General features: G+C 46.8%; 4 protein-coding genes across 5 annotated transcripts; 2 read left to right on the top strand and 2 right to left on the bottom strand.

Annotated features, from left to right (window-relative positions):
* The first annotated feature begins 418 nt into the window (after positions 1-418).
* Positions 419-2,296, top strand: LOC127308002 (glycine cleavage system H protein 2, mitochondrial). Its single transcript, XM_051338759.2, has 4 exons — positions 419-639; positions 1,440-1,528; positions 1,670-1,840; positions 1,945-2,296. Exons 1-4 carry the CDS (start codon positions 552-554, stop codon positions 2,071-2,073), a joined length of 477 nt encoding a protein of 158 aa, XP_051194719.1. The 5' UTR covers positions 419-551; the 3' UTR covers positions 2,074-2,296.
* A 600-nt stretch (positions 2,297-2,896) lies between these two features.
* Positions 2,897-11,197, bottom strand: LOC127308001 (uncharacterized). Its single transcript, XM_051338758.2, has 4 exons — positions 11,060-11,197; positions 10,818-10,949; positions 4,372-4,436; positions 2,897-3,411 (listed from the first exon to the last, which is right to left on the bottom strand). The coding sequence occupies exons 1-4, from the start codon at positions 11,109-11,111 to the stop codon at positions 3,184-3,186; spliced, it is 477 nt and encodes a 158-aa protein (XP_051194718.1). The 5' UTR covers positions 11,112-11,197; the 3' UTR covers positions 2,897-3,183.
* Positions 6,611-9,022, top strand: LOC127307999 (uncharacterized). Of its 2 annotated transcripts, none has more exons than XM_051338757.1 (3): positions 6,611-6,844; positions 7,006-7,120; positions 7,562-9,022. In XM_051338757.1, the coding sequence occupies exon 3, from the start codon at positions 7,562-7,564 to the stop codon at positions 8,819-8,821; it is 1,260 nt and encodes a 419-aa protein (XP_051194717.1). In that variant the 5' UTR covers positions 6,611-6,844; positions 7,006-7,120; the 3' UTR covers positions 8,822-9,022. The 2 variants fall into 2 exon arrangements, with proteins under 2 accessions (XP_051194717.1, XP_051194716.1); XM_051338756.2 differs by having other exon boundaries at positions 6,613-6,844; positions 7,557-9,022.
* Positions 11,198-16,435: 5,238 nt separating the features above from the next.
* Positions 16,436-18,858, bottom strand: LOC127307998 (uncharacterized). The gene is made up of 2 exons (XM_051338755.2): positions 18,514-18,858; positions 16,436-18,334 (listed from the first exon to the last, which is right to left on the bottom strand). Exon 2 carries the CDS (start codon positions 18,282-18,284, stop codon positions 16,905-16,907), a length of 1,380 nt encoding a protein of 459 aa, XP_051194715.1. The 5' UTR covers positions 18,285-18,334; positions 18,514-18,858; the 3' UTR covers positions 16,436-16,904.
* Between the last annotated feature and the right edge of the window lie 5,247 nt (positions 18,859-24,105).

Raw genomic sequence — 24,105 nt, 5'->3', positions numbered from 1 at the left:
CCGTCCGAATCGCGGGAGAAATAGTCGATATTTAGCTACGGGGGAGTGGATGGAGGCGCGGTGGAGTGGAGGAGGGAGCGCAGGAACTAAGCGGGGAATAGAGCGGGAGGAGGCGCGGAGCTCCGCGGCGCGGGCGACGGCGGGGTGGCCGCCTATGGAGTGGCGAGCCGGCGACGGAGCGGCGGAGGGAGGGGAAGGGGACGCGCGGAGGGGAAGGAGATGATGCGGAGGACTGCAGGTTTGGTCGGAGAAACTAGGATGGCGTTTTTGCAAAACGGGGGTCGCGACATTTTCCGCGGGACGGAGGGAGTACTACAAGAAGGCCCAGGAGGGCCCAAAACCCTACCACGAAACAGAAAAACCTTTGGCAATATGCAAAGGGCCCCCAGGCCACCAACCCCTCAAAACTTTTCTTTAGCAAAAAGAGCCGAGCCGAGGAACCACCACCAAACCCAAGGAGAAACTCGGTGCGACAGAGGTGGGGCGGCGCCGAGCCAGCGAGCGAGCGATCCCTCCTCCACCTCCCTCTCCGCCGCCGTCGTCGCGTGATCATGGCCATGGCCACCTCCAGGTTGCTCTGGGCCTCCCGCGCCGCCTCCTACCTCAAGATCTCCACCTTCCCCAGGGCCTTCTCCACCGGTACATCTCCATTCGCCACCTTGCCCGCACCGTTTACTGTTCGCGCCTGTATCTCGTGATTCGTGCCGCGTGTGTCCCGGGATCACGGGTAGTTGGTTTAGGAGCGGCGCGATCTTGTCCTCCTGCGGCCCGATTTGGGGAGATTTAGTGGTGATTTCAGTAGTGACTCCGTTGTGTGCCTCGGAGTTTATCCGGGAGATGAGATAGTGGGGTGTAATGCAAACGTTATTTTTTTTTTCTGGTTGTTTTATTCCTTTCCCGGTGGCAGATTATATCTTCTCCGTAAAACAGGATCCGTGTTGAAGTTCAACGTTTTTTGCCCGATTCGGTGGTGAAGTTCAACGTTTCTGCATCTGGATTTCCATTTTTGTGCTCATTTTAGCAGAGGGGGCGATTTCTGCGATTCAGGGTAGCGTGGTCTGATTTCTGCTGATGTGATTTTTGTTTGATGCATTTGAAAACCGCATAAGGGAAGATTGGTTTAGGACTCCATAGTCCACATGAAAGTTTCTGCAGTAGGCTTGCGAAAATTATTTTAAGAAAATGAATACAGATAAGGATCTGTTTACGCACTATCATATGCATGGAGTATGAAGTAGAGAAACTGATGGAATGAGCCCAAGAAAAAGTTTCTGTATAAATAGACACCTGCCTTGTGTGCATAGTTCAGGGTGAACAATAATTGGAATGCTTATGGAACTTTCTGTGTTCACTGTTGAACCCATTAACTGCATTGCTGTTTGCTGATGCTGCCACTCAGTATTTAACACGCCTTGTGCCATCTTTCTTGCCTTTTCCAGTGCTCAAGGATCTGAAGTATGCGGAAACTCATGAATGGGTCAAGGTTGAGGGTGATTCGGCAACCGTTGGAATCACAGACCATGCCCAGGTTGATATACTGATGCATTTGACCCCTATGAACAAATTTCCGTGTTAGACATCTCATATGTTATAGGAGTATTTTTTTAAGATGTATGAACTGTTCAGTCAGCATATGCTTATGCTGATAGTGAGTTGTTTGGGCCTCCAGGACCATTTGGGTGATGTTGTGTATGTGGAGCTACCAGAAGTTGGCGCCTGTGTAACTCAGGGAAGCAACTTTGGTGCTGTTGAAAGTGTGAAGGCAACCAGTGACATAAACTCGCCAGTATCTGGAGAGGTCGTTGCAGTGAATGAAGAACTTCATGAAAAACCAGCATTGGTAAGTTTCAGCTTATGATAATTTGGCACTCTGTGAGCAAATCCTTCGTTGTCGATTGAAGTGTGGTATGACATGTATGCTGGCTCTTTTTTTTTGCAACACAGGTCAACGGAAGTCCATATGAGGGCGGCTGGATTATCAAGGTCAAGGTCAGTGATGCAGGTGAGCTCAACTCGCTGATGGATGACGAGAAGTACTCAAAATTCTGCGAGGAAGAGGACAGCAAGCATTGAGCAATGTTGGTGGCTTCTAAACATGGAGAATCTACACTTCCTACCACCTGCTGTCTCAGCCCAGAAAGGAGCAGAACATGGAATAAATGGCATTTGCCTACCCTAGAAGGGCTTGCAAGATCCAAAATCTGTATATGACTTGAGTTCCTTTGTTTTACTGCGATCGTTTTGTCCCAAATTTTAGCTCTGTTTTGACCAATTGGTATTCAAAAATCTTTCTGCATGCTGATGATAGTAATCTGCTATAAGATCAGGATACTGCCTAAACTGTGGCAAACTTCAAAAAATTCAGAGACGATGCTACAGCAGACCAATCCATATAAGCGTTAAAACTCTTCAAAAATCAGCATCATAAATCTCCTTCAGTCCTAAACTACTGTCATGTTTTTTACACCACACAAAGCAATAATTTTACCAAGTCCTGATAATATGCTAGCATAAAAGATGTTACTTATTAGCGTTGAAACTTGTCATGACGAATCAATTCATGTCATCCTGTGTTATATGAGGTATTAACAAATCATGCTGGCCGAAATTGAAGAGCTTAGACTCCGCATAGCTACCTATAGTTTGGACCAACAATATTATGTAAGTGGTTAATGGCCAATTGCATCTATAATGGCAAGACAAAGAGTGACATGGTGAAAATGTGTTCCGGCCCTGAACTGTTCAGATCAGGCAAACAATCATAAAAACAGTCTTTGGCACTAATCGTAGTGATGAAATATCAGGCACAGCCAACATATCAAAATATAGTTTGACGGCTGAGTAACATATCAAACTTGCAACATATAGCCTTGTTGAGAATGTATAAACAAAGCAATGAAGAATCGAGCTATATAAATCATTGGCAACATAAGATTCTTTTACGGAAACGCAGCATACAAGATCAGAAGAACATGGACATGGTGGTGGGCCAATAACCTGGATACCAGGACACGTTTAAAACAAAATTAAAATCAATACCAAACTACTATTCATACAGGTTTAGATCAGAATCCTAAAAGATGAAAAAGAAAGTGCGGCTGGTATTTGGCATTGGAGTTTCATCAAGAAACTGCACAAAACAAGGCACCCAATCTACAGGCCACGAGGAGGAAGAGTCTTTTCTCACGCCTTGATGTTCCATTTGTGCGCTGATCGTGGCCCAGCTGTAATGCCCTCGTAGTATTGTGATGGTAACTTTCCCTTGTTCCATTGCTTCACAAACTTGAGGAAGATATCACGAGCAGACTCTGAAGAAAGATCAGAGAAATATTTGCCCTTTTCTTCCTTCAACCATTTGGCGAACTCATTGCTCTTTGCAAAGTAGTCATCTTTGGATATTTCTTTGAAATCCTGTTTTGGCAAGAAAAAAAAATGAAAGTCATGTCAATCGCTTCTGCTTTGGCAAGGATATATGCACCTAACAGGCACATTCAAATACATCTGTTGCACACTTTTTCAACAGTCTACTACTTTTGATTAATTAGAGTGAAATGAGATGCAACTAACATCATACTCTAGTCTGTAGGTGCACAAATTATGGTTCTCACAATCCATTCAGGGGTGTAGATACTACAATCCTTTCATTACGGATATAAAAATAGCAGGGAATAAGGCAAAAACTGTTAAATGGCCCCAACAGATTGTGTGCTGCTATTACTCTAGGTGCACAAATTATTATGGTTCTCAAGATCCGTCAAGGGGTGTAAATACCTTTCACCACAAACTTAAAAGTAGCAGGGAATAAGGCAATAACCATTAAAATAAGCTAAAGCACATAAATTACTATTCAGCCTCAACATATCTTGTGCTGCTATACAGCCTTCAGATGCGAAATAAAATCTGGCAAGTTTCAATGGAAATCCATTATCCAGGACAATACAACAGCCTTGCATGTTAGTTATGACAATTTTCGAAATTTACAATATCTTAGCCCGAAACATTTACCTGGAAAGGGGCCGGTTCAGTTCTAAGAATGCTTCAATGACACCTTAAAAAATATGGTTTGGACAGTTTTGCCAGTTAGGTTGATACATTGGTTTGGAGGTGATTCACTTATTTAATTCAGCCTACTAGCTGTGCTTTTTAGTGGTTTTGCCAAACCACATTTGCTCAGCCCTACTTCATCTGGTTCTGTTCAGGAATATTCAATATTGTCCATTCCATTATCAGACCTGTGCAAACGTTCAAGCTTCTACAAATATATATTCATCTATGGAAAAGGACTACCATGGATCTAACAGGACCAGATGCTTGATTAATCACATGCAAACTGCTTGATACTTCGATAAAACAACCGTCTAGAGAACTCACAGGATCCTTGTCTTTTCGCTTGCTCTTCTCCTTCTCCTTGGAACGCTTCTCCTTTGAATCCCTCTCTGTCAAGACACAAATACAGAGTCACATACACATCATCATCAAATGAATCTAACACCATATGTATATGATCAAGATCAAACAAATGCACGCCTATTTCGGCACTATGAAAAGAGTAGCATTTTCTCAGTTCATAGTGCATATAAGCTTAGTTTACACCATCGTTCGTTACATATTCCCAAGGGTCAAGCCAGTTGTGGTTTCGGTGGAAATAGGAAATTATGGAGTCTATCTGGAGCGCCCTTGTCCCCCCTAGACAAGGTTTTTGCTTGGGAACTTGGTACTGAGAGCCTTGCAGTGCAGGAAAACCGATGGATATTCGCAAGGTCCAGTTGTGGTTTGGGTGGAATAGGAAAATATGGAGTCTATCTGGAGCGCCCTTGTCCCCCCTAGACAAGGTTTTTGCTTAGGAACTTGCTACTGAAAGCCTTGCAGTGCAGGAGAACCGATGGATATTCGCAAGGTCCAGTTGTGGTTTGGGTGGAAATAGGAAAATATGGAGTCTATCTGGAGCGCCCTTGTCCCCCTAGAGAACTTGCTACTGAAAGCCTTGCACTGCAGGAAAACCAATGGAGAAGGAATATGGACACAAACCCAACTTGCAATATTTTTGGTTTGAGAGTGAGGACAATCATCATGCGCTGATTTATCGCAAAAAAAACCCCGTGCTGTTATGTTTGCGCTTAGGACTGTTCGGAATTTACCACCTGAAGGGAATTTTCTGAATAGTGGTCTGGAGTCGCTGTTCAAAACGGTTCATGATCAAGACCCTCTAGAGGAAAACATTGAAGGCAAGATCTATTAATAATCCCAACCCTTTTATTGCCTGAGCAACAGAGATTACATCTAGTTACAGCCTTACAAGTACAAGTTTATCTACACCACTCCATGGTGAGGTTTTCGAGAAATAGTCTACACCACTCCATGGCGAGGTTTTCGAGAAATAGAGAAGAGGATAAATCTTCGAGTCCATTATCGGTGGTAAACACTAGAAACATAGACTTGTCAATTACTCCCATCGGGAGCGTCTATTGTGCACCTGACAAAAGTATCAAAATTCGGGTAAACCTGAACCCGACAACTTCAACTAGTGCAACATCCAAACAAGGCAGTCGATATAAAATTATTCTCGGAACGCGTCTGCCGCGATAATATGTTAGAATGTCGTGCTCATAAGCATGAAGGTAAGACCCCAAGATCCATCCTATGAGGCCTAGCACTCGCACAAGCCGCGGTCTGCTAGATAATTTCCATATCAACAATATGATGAAAAATCCCGACAGATGAGTTGGATACCCAAAACATAAAACTAGAATTCATAACTCGATAAGACTTTCGCGGTCCGAACTGAATTACACCAGCACATACCAGATTCGAGTCTAGGGACTTAAGTTTGACGTAGGTTCACAATGTTTTTGCCCAAAAACAATTAGCTGGTTCCTGATCTGTTAGAGGGGCTCATTTACCAATATCCCCATAACAAGAAGTTATTTACTTGAAACTCCAGGCTCGTTGTACAAATGAATAAGTTAAAGTTTGGAGGTTTAACCCAAGTATGTGACTCGAGTAGAATTTTGGGACCTGACATGGGCATACCTTATTGAGCCTATTGCATTGGTATCCCTGGTACATATTTGGGAATAAGCCCATGAAGCCCAAAGTCTTAGCACAGGGGTTAGACGTGGACAATAAGGAAAATCCCAAATGAGACGACATAAGCATAGCCTTATTAGGACACTTGTAAACCGACCGAACTGGGCTCTGATACCCAACCTCTCATATAAAGGCTTGCCTCATAATCAATACATCACCAGACCACCTAGTTTGTTTGATAAGCCGACGAAATCACCAGCACAACTCTTTCCCCGAAACCCTATTTCCACATCCATGAATATTGCCGAGGTTAACCATCATCACCAAGTACACCTTCAAGAATATCATTCTAATGTTCTATTAAAATGTCTCCCGGATATCTTAATGAGTTTTTATCCCAATCTGAACTTAATTACCTCTTCTTGATGTTTGTGTCTCCTTTGATCTCCTTAAAGTGTGAACGAGCCGAACCACTCACCCACTAGCGGTCTATGGGTGGGATGGTTGTGGCCCACCCATATCTATAGGTTTTCCCTTAGAATTTAGCATAGTTTTGGCCCATTAGGAGCAAAAACTCTACTTACAAGACTAGCCCACCCATTATTTTGGCTCTCCAGACTACACTCACCTACTTATCCCCATTTCACACGGCAAACCCTAACCTACCATATCCCCCTCGTCCTCCTCGTCCTCTCCCTCCTCCCGCCGCCATCACCCTAAACAAGCCCCAGTATTCCTACCCCTTCCCCATCGCTCTTCCTACTGTTGCTTTCGGGAAAAAACAAGATGGAGAACACAAAGCGTAGATAAATCAAAGGTAAAAAGGTGTCGGATATACTTGGAATTTTTTTTAGTGCTTCATATTTTTAGTACTTTTCCCCAGATCTAGATCTATCAAATTATATTGCGTGTTTTCGGTTGTTTATATAAGCCACAATTTCTAAAACCAATCTCTAAACCCACCCGACGTCTTTTCAGGTTCCCCAAGAGTCGAGCTACTGCGTTCATTGTGTTCTTTGGTAATATCGCAATTGTTGTTCTCAGAGAGGAGAATAAGGGTTTCATCGAGGAATAGTTCATAGCCATCAAAAAGGTAAGTAAAATTGTGGTTGGTAATTTTCTCAGATCTACATGTTTGAGAGTATACTGTGGTATATTTCCTGTATTGGTAAGATTCTGTCAATCTCTTTTTCTTTGAAGCAAAAGTTTCTATAACAAGGTTTGGTACCATAGAAAAAGAAACATGTTTATATTTTTTAATGTTTTAAAAAAGTTTTCTTTATATATATATATTTGGGGAATTTCGTTGCATTGGCCGGTCTTTCTTAGAGTTTATTTGTTCTGGGTCTAGAACACGTGATGTTCGTTGTTATTATTGTGATAAACAGTACTGAAAAAAGCAATCGCCTCTGGTCTGGACAGTGGCGATTGCTTTTTTTCACAACAATTATTGTGATAAACAATTATTTCCCAACTTGATGCCGTTGCATTCCAATTTTGCTTATGAACGTGTTTCCAATTGTGGACAGTAAAGATGACGTCGCAACAGGCTGTGAGCCTTTATGAGCCCGTGGCGAAACGGACCCGCGCCGCTATGAAATGGCGAGACTGGAAGAACCTGCCGACCGATCTGGTCATGGACATCGCCGACCGACTGCTCACCTTGGACGTCGCCGAGTACCTCCGCTTCCGAGCTGCGTGCAAGCCCTGGCGTGACTGCACCGACAACCCCCGCGCGAGCGATGGAATGGACGCCCGCTTCCGCCCGCGCGACTGGATCGTGCTCTACCGCTGCGGCCACCCGTCGGGCCGCACCCTCGTGAACGTGGCCACTGGTGCCCGCGCCAACGTCGACTTCCCCGAGCTCGCCACCAACCACCAACTAGGCACTGCCGACGGTCTCCTCGTCCTCCTCCACGAGGGCGGCAACGACGTCAGTGTCCTCAACCCGCTCACCGGCGCGCTCATCCGGTTCCCGCCCCTCACCGTCGACCCGGCCGACCACCCCTCATGCTTACCGACGCGCTTGCTCCGGGTGGACCCAAGAGTGATCACCGGCGCGGGCATCGACGACTCAACGTCCCCGTGCACGCTCATGCTCTGCCTCCGACCGGGGGCGTATCCGATCGTCTGCGCCAAGCCCGGAGACGAAAACTGGGCGTACGCGCGCGTCGCCAAGCAGGGCATCGCCCACATGGTATCACTAGTCCAGTCGCCGGTGACCTTGGGAGGGCGTTGCTACTTCACGACGGTGTCCGGCAGGATAATGTCGCTGGATCTGAGCTCGGGGTCTCGATGGCCTCTCATGAATTTCTTCCTCGACGAGGACCCGCCGGTGACCGCACAAACCACCTCCTTCCTCGTCCGGTCCCAGGACAGGATGATGATGGTGCGCTACATGTTCGGTGCCAACCTGATTCGGGGAGGTGGCTACAACGCGACAGAGATATTCATGTGGCGCGGACGCCAAGCCCGCGTGGAGGTGTTTGAGGTGGACATGGCGAGGAGACGGCTAGTCCCCCAGAGCGGGGTCGGCAACGACCATGCAGCCTTCCTCGCGGGGGCTGGCTCTGTCATGGTGTCCACAAAGAAGTTCCCTAAGATCGCCGCCAATTCGGTATACCTCAACTATTATCTGCAACAGCTTGGTCATTTCCGTGCCTACCGCTTCCAGGATCGGACGACTACGCAGCCTAGAGCCCGCAAAGGTCGAAATCGCGAGCTTGATCTTTGTGCTTGCCACTGGGAGCTGGAAGATTATCTGATCCTCAACGTGGCGAACAGTGGTCGTTGATTCTGGACCTGTTGCATTTACATACTTCTTAATAGTTCGAATGTTTCCATAATGTTCAATCCTGTAATGGATGTCGTTGTATTGATCGATCTGTCAACAACTTTTCACAAATACTAGTATTCTATTTCTTTATCCCATTTACAGACCCGGATGATCAAACCATATGTTACAATTAAATTCTGAACTTATTGTACTTCTCTATATTCATGGCTGAGCACTCCTCTGCATATTGTAACTGTATTGCTTGCTGACAGACACGGCAGCGGAAAGTAGATTAGGGATATTATGCAGAACCTGCACCTATCTACTGTTTGTTGTTCATCGGAAGAAAATCAAACGGCTGTACTCATTTGATTTGTCATTTTTGGTTCTTAAATTGTGTCTCAAATTAGGATTTCCTCCAAGTGTGACTGAATCCCTACAACATAACAATATACTCCACGAAATCACACCAGACAGTAGGCACCATATTTTCTGCCGCCTGTCAACCAACATCTTACTTGATCTTTTCTCACTTGCCATCCATAGTTTAGTCATTATGTACAGAGCAAGCACTCGCTGTCAAGGTTCAAAAAAGCGCTAAGCGCTAAGCGAGCAGTGAGGCTCTGCCTAGAGGAACTACTGCTTAAGCGAGCTTAAGGGCCGCTTAAGCGTGCATGGCAAAACAGGCATATGTAAATCTAAAATAGAAAATATTGAATAACCTCACTTAGTTCTGTGTTATTTCTGGTCCAACAAAAGGCCCAACATGATGCCTCTTGCTTCTCAGGTCGTAGCCAAACACATGACCCCCTCCAAAAGGCCCAATAACCTCACGCACTGCAAATAAATCGATCCCCTCGTGCTTTCCAGCCTCCCAGATCCCAGGTCATAGCCGCCACTCACGCACGCCTGCCTCTCTCACTTTGATCCCCTCGATCTGGACTAGAAGGGGACGAGGGGAACGAGCTGCTGGAGGAAGGGGACCCTGTCTAGGTGGCCTTGAGGAAGATCTAGAGGGCGGCACGAAAGAGTAGCTTGACCACTGGCGCGGAGGAGCTCCAGTGTTGTCGCCTCTTGCTTCTGCCTCGACGCGGGAGTAGAATTGGGATGCGTACGGAATTGCTAACCCTAACCCTCTTGCTTCTGCCTCGACAATGCGTGAGAGCCCGCCTCCACAGCTCCTCCTTGCTTTTCCTCTCGCTCAGGCCGAAAGCTGAGCGGAAGGGCTCCGCTTAGCTCTAATCTACGCTTAAGCGTACGCTCAGGAACGCTTTTTTGAACCATGGTCTGGATTGATTCCCTTCTCTCCTGCCAAAACAGATGATCATGCACACGCCAAGAAATTTATTGCTCCAATTCTCAGTGATGGCAAGGCAATTATTTTGGCTTCAATACTTTCAAATTTTTTATACAAAATTATGTTGTCTCCTTCTTCCAAGTTATAATCGAAAAGTTAAATCTCCTATCCAGCACCACTTGCTTTCCTGAGCAGAAGGCCAGTAATGAATCATTTGATCAGGCCTTGTCAGGCAAAAATAAATGATGATGCTAGTTCTGAATTGATGGGTGCTTCTGCTAGTATTGGCGCAATTGTTAGAGATTGTGCAGGTGTGACAATACTGTCGGCTTGGATTTTTTTTGGGCCACTGTCTGAGCGTTGAAGAGGCCGAGCTGATGGCTTGTGTTCATGGTCTGAAGGTGAGTCTGGTTCCTCTTTTTTCAGGAGATATAGTTTGTCAAAATTAAAAGGTCGCTTTCTGGTGAGTTAGCTCCTTCCTTTGTATAGGAGTAGATCATAGATGATAATAACAGTTTGCTTTCACAATATATCTTGGGAGGTTTTTCTAAGTGGACAGCACCAGGCAGAAAACACACGCTACACACAGATTAAGATAGCGCAGGTGGAACTAACTTAAGCATGCTTTTTTTTCACTGTAAAATAACCTAAGCATGGTTTCATTCAGTTGGAGAGAACAGGAAGTAATGCAGGTCCTAGAGGCAAAAGAAACCCTACCTTTGTCTTTGCCCCTGTCGCCGTGCTTCTTCTTCCTCCTCCTCCTCTCTTCCTCCTCGTCGCTGCCGCGGCTGCTCCTCCTGCTCTCCTTCTTGTCCCGCCTCTTCTTCCGCTCCCTCTCCTCTTCCTCCCCTGAGCAAGCAAATCAACAAGCAGAGCAGACCAAGGAAAGGAATCAGCGCACGCGCGCGCGGAAACAGAGGAAGGGGGCCGGTCGAGTGGAGCGACAGGAAATCGGGCACCTGAGGAGGCGGAGGAACGGCGCTTCCTCGACTTGCCCTCGCCGCTGCCCATCGTCGCCGCCGGCCTTCTGCTCTCCTTCTCCGCCTCCGAGCGAAGGGGACGAATAAAACACACACACCGCCTTTTCTTAGGGTGGGTTGGGTCCAGGGAGAAATGAGGCCTGTGTACTCAAAGCCCACCGTTATATCTCGGCCCAGTAAATTACCAGCTGGATCCTCTTCCATCGTGATCAACCTCACCTAATATTATGCTCAAAAAAAAAAACCTCACCTAATAAATTATGCAACGTTTTGCAAAAAGAAAAGCCCCTATAACAATCCTAATTCCGTTTTCAAAGCCTAGACACAGTAATGGGACACATAGATCAACCTCACCCACCTACATCATCTCCTCTCTCTTCCTCTTCCCCACCTAAGAGCATGTCTAGCAGGCTCCTCAAAACGCTGGTACCCCGTATTATTCCGGCGGGATAGGGGGTAAGGGCGAAATGGACCGTCTAGCAGGCCCCGTATTCAGGCCGCACGTATCGGCAGAATACAAGGCCCGTCAAACCCACCCCGCTGCCCCCTACAAATAGAGGGTGAAGGTGCGAGTGGGGTTCCAACCCCTCACTCGCAACCCTAGCCCCGTCGTGCGCCGCCACCACTCCGGCGAGCAATTCCCACGTGCACGCCGCCGCATTTGCGCCACCGCCAGCCATGAGCGCATAGCGTACGAGCAGCCTCTCGCCCGCCGCCGGATCGAAGCGTTCCCGCGAGCCGGCCATGGTGGAGGAGGCGTGGCACCGCCACTGCAAATTCACCTTCGTCGGGAGTCGGCGTGCGGCGTGCAAGTACGTCGGGTCCGAGTGGATGTCGTCGACGCTCCGGGACTTCGCGGAGGGCGGCCGCTACCACAATGTCGACCCACCGTTGAAGCCGATGAGCAGCGGCGAATTCGAGAAGTGGGGAGCGCGTGGGAGCAGGAGCGCGCGTGGAAGGCCGCGTGGAAGGGGAGATCCAGCGGAGGAGCGCCGCGAGCCGGCGACGAGGAAGAGGAGGCGGAGGAGGGGGAGGACCCCCTCTTCTTAGAGGCGGTGGCCGTGTCCAAGATGGACGCCGCCGAGAAGGCGCGGGCGGACGCGGAGGAGGTGGCGCAGGCCATCGTCGCCGTCGAGGAGCTGAAGGCTCGGGAGGCCGCCGCCACTGCAAAAATCATCATACTCGATGACTAGGCGCATCCCTAGCATTGTAGAAGTCGCGATCCAGTAGGATCGCGCAAATTTGTTTATCCTCTATCTATGATCTATGTGAAGAACTATTTATGTATTCTCCTGGGTTTTACACTTTTTTAAATACGGGGTGAAATAAGGAGTCTACTAAATAAAATGGTTCGTGCGTGCCAATTTTTTTGGTACAGGCCTGTATTCGCTCGATACGGGGCGAGCGAATGCAGGGTCTGTTAGACATGCTCTAAGTCCACCCGCACGCCGCCCCATTCTTACTCCGCTTGTGCAGCCGCGCCTCGTCGCGCTCGTGTAGCCCTAGGCTCAGTGGCTGCACCTCTTCTCTCCTGCTGAATCCACTACGGGATCGACATCGAGCAGTGCGGCATAGCGGTCCGACCAGAGGAACCTAGGGAGAACGGGGATGGTCGTACCGCATAGGTTGCCTTCCCCTTGAGCCGCCGTAGGGAGCAAGTCGTTCATCCACGGCGAGCTAGGCAGCCTCCGTGTGTTCATGCAGGTGCGCGCTCGCCGTCCTCCCCTCCATGCGCGCCCACTGCTCGCAAGGTTCTCTCCACTGCTGCTCATGGTGGCAGCAAGACACAGTGGGCGGCGACACTGAATGCCCTAGAGCAGTGCTTGGAGAGGTGCCGGCCCAGATCGGCTTTGGTAGAAGCAGATGTGTGCGCGACACTGTGTGCCGGCGACACCGCCGCCATGCTCGCACTCGATGAGGCAACATCAGGAAGGGCACCGGGAAAGCAGGGGGCGGATTGGGCGGGGCGGTTGACAACCTTTTGCTGTGGTGGGCCAAAGCAAGGCGCGGGGATGCGGAGGCCCAGGACGGAGCAGTGGGCGAAGTGTAACACCCCTGCCAACCCCGGCAATTCCTATATGCCGACCAGGTCGGCACCTGCACCGCGCCGCACACCCCCGCGCGCGGTGTGGGCCGGCCCGGTTAGGCGATTTTTCCCTGTTTTTTCTCCTTTTCCTTTTCTTTTCTGTTTTCTGTTTTCTTTTTTTCTTTTCTGTTTTCTTTTAGTGTATCTTTTTTCTCACGTTTTATTTTCTGTTTAAAAATAATTTTCGAAAATAATCAAATTTGAAAAATGGTCAAGTTTTGACAAAATTTGAAAGAATTTCGAAATTTGAAAAAAAATCGTGAACGAATTTTGAAATTTGAACAAATTTTAAGTTTTGAACGATTTTTAAAATTTGAACGAATTTCGTATTTTGAACAAATTTTTAATGTTGAACGAATTTCCAAATTTTGGGAGAATTTTGAAATTTGAACAAATAAATTTCGAACAATATTTGAGATTTGAATGAATTTCGAAATTTGAACAAATTTTAATCTTGAACGAATTTCCAAATTTCGGAATAATTTTCAATTTTGAACAAATAAATTTCAAACGATTTTTAAAATCCGTAGACAGAAAATTTTAAACAAAATTTTCAGAAACATTAACTATTCAGGAGGGAGCAGAAACAGTTCAGGCGGAACAAAGATTATGGGCCAGGCCCAAAACGCCAAGAGGGTGTGCGGCACCTCACCTGCCACCGACCAAGTCGGTGTAAAGCAGCCCCTGTCCGAGCCTCTTACCCATGGAAGCTCTCTAGGATATTTAGACTAGCCTCACATATCAACACATGTCTTTCATGTGCACTTTGTTCTCACTCGTGCGCATCCGGAAAGATTTCTCGGTCAATCACCCATCCTCAAATCGCTCCAAGCCAAGCACGCTTAACCTCAGAGTTTTTGGGATTTGCTTCCGAAAAGAAGTTACAACTTATTGGTATGAGTATTTTATCAATCCTATTAAGCTCTGGGCCAAGATGTCACACGGAGCCACGACGCCACCGACCAGACCTGGGCTCGGGGCCGGCCAGAGCTCACTGTCCATGTTGTGGGAGACCAGACGGAGGAGCACACATTATCGGCGTGCTAAAAAGGTGGCGGCGACCCAACATCCCGAAAGGGGCCAACGGAGGGGAAGCGGTGCATCCGGCAGCGGGGATGAGGAAGAGTCGAGGAGCGCGGTCCAAGCAACGCGTAGGGAAACCTTATCTCTTAGGCAATTTTGCATTTTAGCCCAATTTTTTATTATTAAAAAATATTCACTTGTCAATGGTACAATCCTGGCATATGGGGTCCACAACAGCGCAAACATTAGCGAATGTGGACCAGTACCATAACTCAGTGACTTAGATGAGCGCTACACCGTAGGTAGTAACCGTATATGATGTATTCCTAAGGTCGGTGACCGTATTGATTTGGGTTCCCAAGTTTCGGTACTACATTACATTTTACTCTTTAGCAGACCATCACTTAACTCCAGAATCTAAGATGACTCCCGGGCGAGCACTCGACCAACCATACCTATATTGCCTTCCCTGTAGAGGCATCAAACCCAGTGTCAACATCAATCTTAATCCATCTCAAAGGAACATTTATCTTAATCGACCCGTGCGATGGAGGAACACACTGCATAGCACTTGTGGACACAAACTGATGATCATCCAGAAAGGATCACCCTCACATTTCTTCTGTTTTGCATCAAAAGCAGAACGTGGCAGCCCTGCAAGGAATTCCAGCAGTTGTCTAGGAAAGCAACAGAATCTGAAGATGAAGCATCCCCATTCCTGATTGTTGCCCTCACAGGTTCACGAAAACACAAGTGAACACTTAATACAATGCATTCCTCCACGCACCAATGTATTTCAAGTTTCAAAGGAGAAGGCCCATCAGTTTAAACAAGAGGAATGTAACTTGGCATCCCAACTACCAAGCTATCAGCCCAGAATTTGGTGCTAATTAGACAGTCATGCATTGCAGCAGTAGTACAAGTAAACAAGAGGTAACGATGCAAGCTGTAAACTGGCCTGGGGAATCTTTGAATGGCCGATGCATGACAGTTGGCTTATCTGCCTTGTTTTGTGAGACTGGGTGAATCAAAAGTATGTATGGGAGGTTCGTCGAACAATGAAGTTTTGGAGCTAGATATAACCTTGGTCGCAATAAATTTTATTGTATCAGGGCTATATGACATTATGACCATTACCAGAAGCATCATATCATAATTATGACCACAAGAAGCTTCATTAAAGCTACAATTTACATAGTATGTCACAATCATATAGGCCCATAAATCATAATCGCAAAGTAACTCTAGCTGCATGATTTTCTTTCCACAAGATTCTGCTAGTGGTTCTAAAATATTAAAAAGGAGCGGTTTCCTTTGAGTAACACTCCCTACATTTGGGTTCACAAGGCATTTAGATATTCTCCTAAGTCGAACTCGTTTTATATTTACCAAAGTAATACAACAATATCAATATCTAAAATACCAGTTGAGGTGAACATATACCAACGAAAAAAAAAAGGTATTTGTTGTTGGTGAACTTCATATTATGACTTCAATTTTTATTCTCCCATATACATCCAAAATGCAAAGAAGATTAGCATCGATTGTAATCCAATATAAGTAAAAGAGAAAGGGGACAGGGGTGGAAAATCCCATATACAGCCAAAATGCAAAGAAGATTAGCATCGATTGTAATCCAATATAAGTAAAAGAGAAAGGGGACAGGGGTGGAAAACCTGAATCTGCATCTCCAATCCCAACCCCTCCTCTTACAACATGACCTATCCGATCTTTCAAAGCTCAAAAAGGGGAACAAAGGCTCGTAATCATAAATCAAGGTGCATTACCATAATACAAGTCATTTTTACGCGCATATTTTACAGTTTGCCAAGAACAACTGTGCACACCAAAATTGAAAAGAAATACGTTGAATAATCTCATTATTTGGAACACTACTATCAATCACAGATGAAGTTGATTATAGCCATAATACTCCACCCATCCTATCTCGGTTACAGTACTACGAGTGGAAAATACACTGCTATCAATCACAAATCAATGGACAAAATCTAGACTGGTAGCATTTATGTAATGAAGCTGGTGCTCAAGGAAGACTATGCCAGCAGACAGCAGCTGCAAATTTTGTTGCACAATAAAAAAAATGAGGTACAAATATCAGTATATCACTGGATGATCTACAGATTTAAGGAATAATACCACTGGATAAAGAACTCTAGAATTTTTACTGAAAGGAAACATCATCCAAATGAATGCCATTACAAAAGCACTCTTCAATATCATTTGCATGTTAAAAAAAGTAGTAGTAATAACTAAACTTAAGCATGAACAAAGTGGTAGTGAGCATAATCTTAAAAAGGTAATTATCCTCAAGGGCAAAATAAGGCATAAAAACGTGTCACTAATATCCCAATATCTCGTAATTACCCAGACATTTACCGGCTATCCAAATGCCTCTTTCAAGGGCCAGCCTGGAAGGCTGGAAAGAAATTCAGTACCGTTTAATACACTGGAATTGGACAAAAAATTAGCCATCCAAGCAGGACGTACTGTTTGTAGGCAATGTCTACTTGTGCAGCAAAGTTTACCAGAGGTTGAAACAAAAAACAACGAAACCACAACATTCCCTTCTCCATCCCCTCGTTCCACTTGGGCATTCTGCAGGTTCTGTACAGATGCGCTTCCATATCTGGTAAAATGGCTCACAGGCAGCAGCTTCTTTGCAGAGGATCCATCGTAAAACAACATCACTGGTCTTTATATGTCAACAACCTCTGTACGAGCTGGAGTAAGATACTTGGAGATGGTAGTGGGGATGTAAGTGGACTCCATGCTGTACACACACCGTGGTGTGAATTCGGTCACTCCTTTCAGCACCTTCTTCTTCGTGTCCACAGCGATCACCCATGCATCCTTCTCCATCTCATCGATCTTGGCCATGAAGTAGACAATGTCACTGTCCTCAGACAAGCTGATTGTGGGGTGGCCAATGTGGAGCCTCTCCAATGTTGTGGCGTCTTCATCAATGTCCCTTGGCAATGTAGGCAGCAATGCTGCCATGTCCGCTGGGACGGTGATACGGGAAGACCTAAGCTTAGAGTGCATGTGCCAGCCGGACCTGCCAGCTGCTGCCGTCGTGCTCCACCTGACAACCGTCCAGCCAGCTGAGAAGTAGGTGCCATGAAGCCGCTTTGGGCGAGGGCCTGGCCTGACGTGGATCTGCACCTCAACATACTCAATGCGACCATGGACTGCTGCAACAGTCCTATAACGCCGTGAAGTGCCACGCAGAATGTTTTTCTTCTTAACTGGCCCAGCGTCGGGCAGCGGGATGTAGCGAACCAGCCGGCTGGTGGGGGTGTCCTCCATGCCTCCCAACACATCACAGAGGATGATGCCGCGCTCAAGGTCAATCCAGCCCATGGTGCCAACATCTCCTCCGATGTTTATCACCACAGAGCTCTCATGTGCTGCAAGCTGGTCCTCAAACTGCTGGTCCGCCAAGACAGCAACCTTGCGGTCCCAAGTATTACTCTGAGAGTCGTACGTGTAGAGATTGTAGCGACTCATTCGGGGTTTCAGATCATGGGTACGAAGTGCGGCGATCTTGTATGCGTCCAAGTTGTCACCGCAGCTTTGGTGATGGCCATCGGGGCAGTTGGCGCGGTAGCGCAGGAAGCCAACCTCCTCATTATGGAAGTAGTATGAGACAGTGTGAAGGAACAGGGTTGGCCCTGGATGGCAGACCTTCTCCAGCACCGGCGGCGCTGTGTCGAATGCGAGAGGGGCCCGGTAGACGTAGTAGTCCTGGTTGGAGCGGTGAGAGCCGTGCGCCAGGAGAAGTAGGGCGAGGTTACCCTCTGACGCGACCAGCCTAGGCTCCGAGCTGAACTCGGTGGGTGTGTTGGCGGTGCAGGCTACGCAGAAATGGGAGACGCCCGGCGGCTGGGCGAGGAAGAAGCTCACCTGCACCTCCCTGCCGTCCCTGGTCAGCGAAGAGGCGGTGGTGTTGTTCTGCTCGTCGACGATGTAGGCGGATGTGTCGACGAGGGCTTCTTCCACGGTGCAATCATTGCTGAGTTTGGGCCCCGGAGCCGGCAGCCGCAGGGAGGCTTCCAGATAGCGCTTCATGGACATGGATCCTTTCGTCCTCGATCAAGATTTTTCCAGAAGAGGATATCTGCTTCCTGTCGATGTAGGTGATGTTCAAAACGGGGAGCTGGACTCAGAGAATCAATCGGGAGGGGAGGGGAGGGGGCGGAGTTCTAGTCGGATAGAATCAGAGTGGATCTAAATGAGTGAAAGAAGGGGGAGTGGGAGGACGAAGCAGGAGACGCTCGGAGGCGGAGCGAGGAACAAGGTTGACCTGCCGTCCCCGGTGAGGGCGTACGCGGTGGTGCGGTTGCGCTCGTCCACGGTGGTGAGGGCGGTGGCGGTGGCGGCGGCGGGCGGCGCTTGACGTGGGGGCGGACCGGCGATGGCTTCTTCTTCCTCCTCCGCTTCTCTTCGTCCTCGCCGCTGCCTCCGCTTCTCCTTCTTCTCCCGCCTCTTCTAGACAAGAAATCGGGCTCCTGAGGAGGCGGAGGAACCCTCGCCGCTGCCCATCGTCGCCGCCGGCCTTGTATTCTCCTTCTCCGCCTCCGAGTGATGGGAAAGAATGCGACCTGTTGGTGTGGGCTGAGGTCTCGTGTTGGGTCCAAGGAAAAATGAGGCCTGCATACTCAAAAGCCAATCATACATCTCGGCCCAGTAAATACCAGCTGGATCCTCTTCCATCGTGATCTCAGTTCAATTCGATCCTCATCTCACAATTAACTAGGAATACAGTGCGGGAGGAGGATTTTATTGTTGATGGCATTTATCGTTTGAAGAGGAACACTAATGATGATATAAGAGACAAAGCATAGATAAGTTTTAAGAAAGAAGAGACTGCTGCTTGTGGTGGATTTATTATTACCTATATAAAAGGTAACCCCATCTGCTGAAATTTTAGCGTTTTGAGTACTGTTCACGCACAGTTTCCTCCAATTAGCGATCGACGCGTACGCTCGGTTTTTTTCTTCTCCAGATTGTACACAGTCAAAAGGCCGGGCTCGGTGAAAGGCCATCGAGCCATCCAGATATTTCTCCTCGAGGCGACTAACCATGCTCGCCGAGCAACCACGCGTCATCGATCTGGATGGTTCGGTCCAAGCGGTGTCTACTATTTCCCCATTGAAGCGGTAGGGCGGTCGCTTTGCACGTGTCTTCTTCTCTCACATCCTCTTTTCTTCCCCATTGCCATCCTCCACGTCGCCCTCTCTGGTCACCATGCTACCTACCGAGCTGCATGACATGCTCCTGAGTCGGTTGATGGCGTCGATGAGGAGTTCGGGGATCTCCTTTTCTTCCCGCTAGCGGCGCGGTGGAGGAAGAGGCAGCCATCCCCGTGGTCGGCCCCCTCTCTCAGGTGGAGAAAAGGCATGCGCGTGGTCGCTGGCGGAGCGGCGGGATTGGATTGGGGGTGGAGCTCCAGCATCCTCTCTCAGCGGAACCGGCGCTGAAGGCCGGCGGTCTCCTCTCTCCCTTGCGCCATGCACTACATGATGGACCAAGCATGGAGGCAAACAACTGCCGGGAAAAGTTGACTTACGGAGGCAATTTAACTGCTAGTACAAGCTTACTGCCGGAATAGAAGCAAGGTGGCAGGTGAACTGCCGCCAAAGATTTTGGATCAAGGGCAATTAACTGCCGGCGCAAGTCATGGCGGGGAAACTGCCGGAACAGATGCATTGAAGGCACCTCATCTGCCGGCACAATTAGGCACGTGGGAGCGAAATTATTGGCGCCGCGCGGGAGGGAAATTGTGGCGCGTGAATGAAATTGTGGCGCGTGAATGAAATTGTGACGCGGCGAGCGACATACCCTAATCCCCAAATCCCCAAATCCCCAATATCTCAGAAAACCGCCCGCCCTCTCCTCCCGCCTGCTGGCCGCCGCCGCCGCGCACACCCGCTCGCGCCTCCACGCGCCGCCCACCCGCTCGCCTCCACGCGCCGCCGACCTGCTTGCGGCCGCGCTCGCAGACCGCCGACCTGCTTGCGGCCGCGCTCGCAGATCGCCGACCCGCTCGCGGCCGTCGCACACTGCGCCCAACCGCCGTCGCCCACCCGCCGGTGTCGCCGCTGCAGCTGCCCGCCGCCGCAGCTGCCCGCCGCCGCCACCTCTTCCTCCGCCCTAAGCCGTCTGCGGTACCTCCTTCTTCCTCCCTCTTCCTCCCCGTCCCCTCCTTCTCTCTTGTACGTGTTTGTACCAGGGGCGGGCGCAGGATTTCGACAATGGGTATTCAAAGTCAATAATTTTTTCGCCAAAATTTGGTTAGAAAATCCAAAACATGAAGTCCTACAATTTCTTGTACTTATTTGTTGTTTGTGAGGCTTCTTTATCTTACTACTACAGACATCGCGAACTTAGAAGCTTATTTCTTGCTCAGCGTGGAAAGCTAGAGACGATTAGGCGAGAGTTTTCTTTAGTGAAATCAGGCCTCGGTGCGTTACTAGCTATGCTTCGATGCCTCTTCTGAGTTTTTCCTCAGTGGTAGGATCCCATGGTGTTTTTTAGTTGGGCTAATTCTTGCGGGAAGCTGTTAGGTTTTCGCCTGGACGTGGTTTGATCGCAGGAGTCCTCTACGCTGCAGCGCGTGAGGAGCACACGTACCGTGCACATGCGCTGAAAATAAGCCAAATACAGAAAGTAGTACCTCATACGTACCGTATATATACAAAATGTTTTGCCAAAAATAATGGGTATTCATCTGAATACCCTTGAATTGAGCTGAGCCCGCCCCTGGTTTGTACTGGTGCGTGGCTGGCCGGCCGGGAAACCAGAGGCGATTTGGTGCCCCAATTGTGGAAACCGTTTGCGCCCCCAATTGTAGAAACCGTTTGCAAATGAACAATATATAACCCTCTGTTTGGATGTCTGACATTTGGGGGCGTGGAATTAAATTGAGCTCAATACCAAATCAGCTACTGTATTGAAATGAACTCAAATTCCAATTCAGAAGTTTGGTTGTGCACGGTATTACTAGATGGAATCATGTGAGTAGTCAATTCTAAATTTATGTTTGGATGTCCACCTAGTTGAATTCAATCATCTTATCTGCTGCTCATACCGTCGAAACACCTCACTCCTTGTTCCTTCCTATTTCTTTCCGTCCAGCCAAGAGAAACACAAAATAATCTTTCTTGTACAGTAATTGATTTAACCAGAAAAAGTACAACTAGTTAAGCAGAGCATGCTGTTACAACATACGAATGACCAAAGCAGACCATATTTTGTATGCAAATAGATTTGAGTCAGAAATTCTATCCCTTCCGAAGTTCTAAAAAAAAAGAGTCAGAAATTCTACACAAAAAAAAGTGACACAAGCTTCCCCTTCTTCTCCTGCCCTCCACACTCGAGCTTGACCGTTTTATTCCGATTTGGTGCACTGCAGGTCTTGTCCAAGGAAAACTCCAGGTTGCTGTCCGAGGAGAGCTCTAGGTTGCTGTCCGAGGAGAGCTCCAGGTTGCCGTCCTAGCAAGACCAATACGCAAAGAAGGTAATTTTCCCCCTATGTTTCCTCTTTTGCTTTGTTATAGAGTAGTGACATGTTTTGATGAGTGATGCTGCTTATGTTTCATTAACTGTGTGCATTTCTTTTGTGAATACTATGACGAGTGGTGATATTTTTGCTTATGTTATATTTGCGTTGCATTTGTTATAGGTCTATCTTATTGTAACTAATAAAAATGGACAAGATATGGATGGGTGAGGCTAGGCACACAACACCTTATACTGATGGTGTAGCTCGATTTATTCAGTTTGCTTTTACACATTCAGCAAGAGGAAATACAATATTATGCCCTTGTAGGAATTGTTATAATTGTTCTTGGCATGAAGCTGATGTTGTCCGTGAGCATTTGATATGTGATGGGTTTGTTAATGGATATACAAGATGGGAATTTCATGGGGAGGCCACTCTTCCACCTAATGTGGATCATATTGATGTTGGTGAAGAGGAACCAGTAGAGGAGGAGTGGGATGATGATTTCGAAGAATATGATGAGATGGCTGGCATGATTAGAGACATGAGACACGCTGAAGGGGATTTTAGTGATAGATGCGATGATGAGGGTCTTAGTGATAATGGTGATGAGAGTGAAGCTCTTAGACTTTTAGCAGAATACAATAGTGAGGAGCTTTATCCAGGGAGCACCGGTTTCTCAAAGTTACGTTTCATGGTTAGATTACTTCACACCAAATCCATGGGTGGTTGGAGTGATAAAAGTTTTGACATGTTGCTAGAACTGCTAAGAGAGGCCTTCCCTAAAGGCTCAAAGCTGCCTAAAAATTTCTATGAAGCTAAAAAAATGGTAAAATGTTTTAGTCTTGAATATGTTAGCATCCATGCATGTGAGCATGATTGTGTTTTATTCCGGAAGAATCTTAAAGATGCTGAGGTTTGTCCTGTATGCAAAACTTCTCGTTGGAAGTCTATAAAGAAGAAGCCTGATGGGAGACATGTACATAAAGTCCCTAGAAAGGTTCTTCGGTATTTCCCAATAAGCAAGAGGCTGCAACGGCTGTTCATAACACCCAAGAGTGCAACAGACTGCAGGTGGCATGACGAAGGACGCACAAAAGATGGGCTTCTACGCCATCCTGCAGATTCACCAGCTTGGAAGCATTTTGATTCTGAACATCCAACATTTGCTGCTGATAGTCGCAACATTAGGTTGATTATAGCAACAGATGGGTTTAATCCCTTTGTGGTGTTTGACTTGAACAAAAACTGCAGTTTCAAATATCAGGCAAACTAGCTGAGCTACGATTACTTAATGTCTAGCGTAGAGATAGGTGCTTTTTGTACATCACTGTATACTTGGATGCAAGCTAACAACATGGACTGCCATTTGCTTGTTTGTGTTTCGAAACGAACACTAACCAGGGGCAAGTCAGTTGATTTTGGGTAGTGTAAATGTTTTAGCCTAACACTACCCAGGTCCTCTTGGCTCTTGGTTGCTGCTTAGCTTTGCTGCGAGCCTCTGTATTGAAGTAGCGTAAAATATACTAGGATGCAATGGCGCGGCGACACGCCGCGCCCGTGGAATTAATCTTTTAGCATATTCATAGTCAGTGCTAATTCTTTTGGCACTAGTAGAAAAAGGGGTCTTTCGTCCAACCCTTTAGTACCGGTTTCCTTACGAACCGGTACTAAAGGGTGCATTAGTACCGGTTGCACTGCCCAGACCTTTAATACCGGTTCGTGACAGGAACCGGTACTAAAGGTGTCACGAACCGGTACTAAAGGTTTTTCCTGCTCCCCACGCACCTCCACACCCCCCCCTCCCCCCCCCCCCCCCGTGGATCGCCTTTTTTAGCACTGTAAAATAGAAAAGAAAATGATAGAAAATTCAAAAAAAAAATTTGTTTTCAGATTCTTGTATGTTATGCAACCTACTATTCGGAGAAATTAAGAAATTCGAATTTTCACTTTTTTTGCAAAAAAAGTTAAAAAAATGGTAAAACCGCAATAACTTTTGCATACGACGTCGGAAAAAAACGTATAATATATCAAAAAAATCCTGAGAAAAAGTTACATCCGATAGCCAAATTTTAGATTCTCAAAATTCCAAATGAAAATATGAAAGCAGGAAGATTTTAGGTTTTTTCCAAAAATTTAGAATTTTATATATTTTTTATTTTAAAAAAATTAAAATTAATAATTATAAGATTTTTTGAATCCCAGAATATTACTATTACTTTTATCAAATTATAAGATTTTCAAATTTTCAGGTTTAAAGTTTGGAAAAAAAATATTAAAAATTTAAAAAATAAATAAAAATAATACAAATTAAAAAATTAATTTTATTTATTTATTCAACATTATTATTACATCATTACTTTTGTTTATTAAAAAAATTATTTGCAATAC

Source organism: Lolium perenne, chromosome 6, assembly GCF_019359855.2.
Source record: "Lolium perenne isolate Kyuss_39 chromosome 6, Kyuss_2.0, whole genome shotgun sequence".
NCBI classification, from domain to species: Eukaryota; Viridiplantae; Streptophyta; class Magnoliopsida; order Poales; family Poaceae; genus Lolium; species Lolium perenne.
The sequence above is the reverse complement of the archived record's forward strand: the minus strand, read 5'-3'. Positions and strand labels throughout refer to the sequence as shown.

Coding starts and splice junctions, on each gene's coding strand:
- LOC127308002 (XM_051338759.2), top strand. CDS start 552: ATGGCCATGGCCACCTCCAGGTTGCTCTGGGCCTCCCGCGCCGCCTCC. Junction 640..1,439: donor CCCCAGGGCCTTCTCCACCG/GTACATCTCCAT, acceptor TGCCTTTTCCAG/TGCTCAAGGATCTGAAGTAT. Junction 1,529..1,669: donor GAATCACAGACCATGCCCAG/GTTGATATACTG, acceptor TTGGGCCTCCAG/GACCATTTGGGTGATGTTGT.
- LOC127307999 (XM_051338757.1), top strand. CDS start 7,562: ATGACGTCGCAACAGGCTGTGAGCCTTTATGAGCCCGTGGCGAAACGG.
- LOC127308001 (XM_051338758.2), bottom strand. CDS start 11,111: ATGGGCAGCGGCGAGGGCAAGTCGAGGAAGCGCCGTTCCTCCGCCTCC. Junction 4,437..10,817: donor CGACAGGGGCAAAGACAAAG/GTAGGGTTTCTT, acceptor GTGTCTTGACAG/AGAGGGATTCAAAGGAGAAG. Junction 3,412..4,371: donor AGCGAAAAGACAAGGATCCT/GTGAGTTCTCTA, acceptor TTGCCAAAACAG/GATTTCAAAGAAATATCCAA.
- LOC127307998 (XM_051338755.2), bottom strand. CDS start 18,284: ATGTCCATGAAGCGCTATCTGGAAGCCTCCCTGCGGCTGCCGGCTCCG.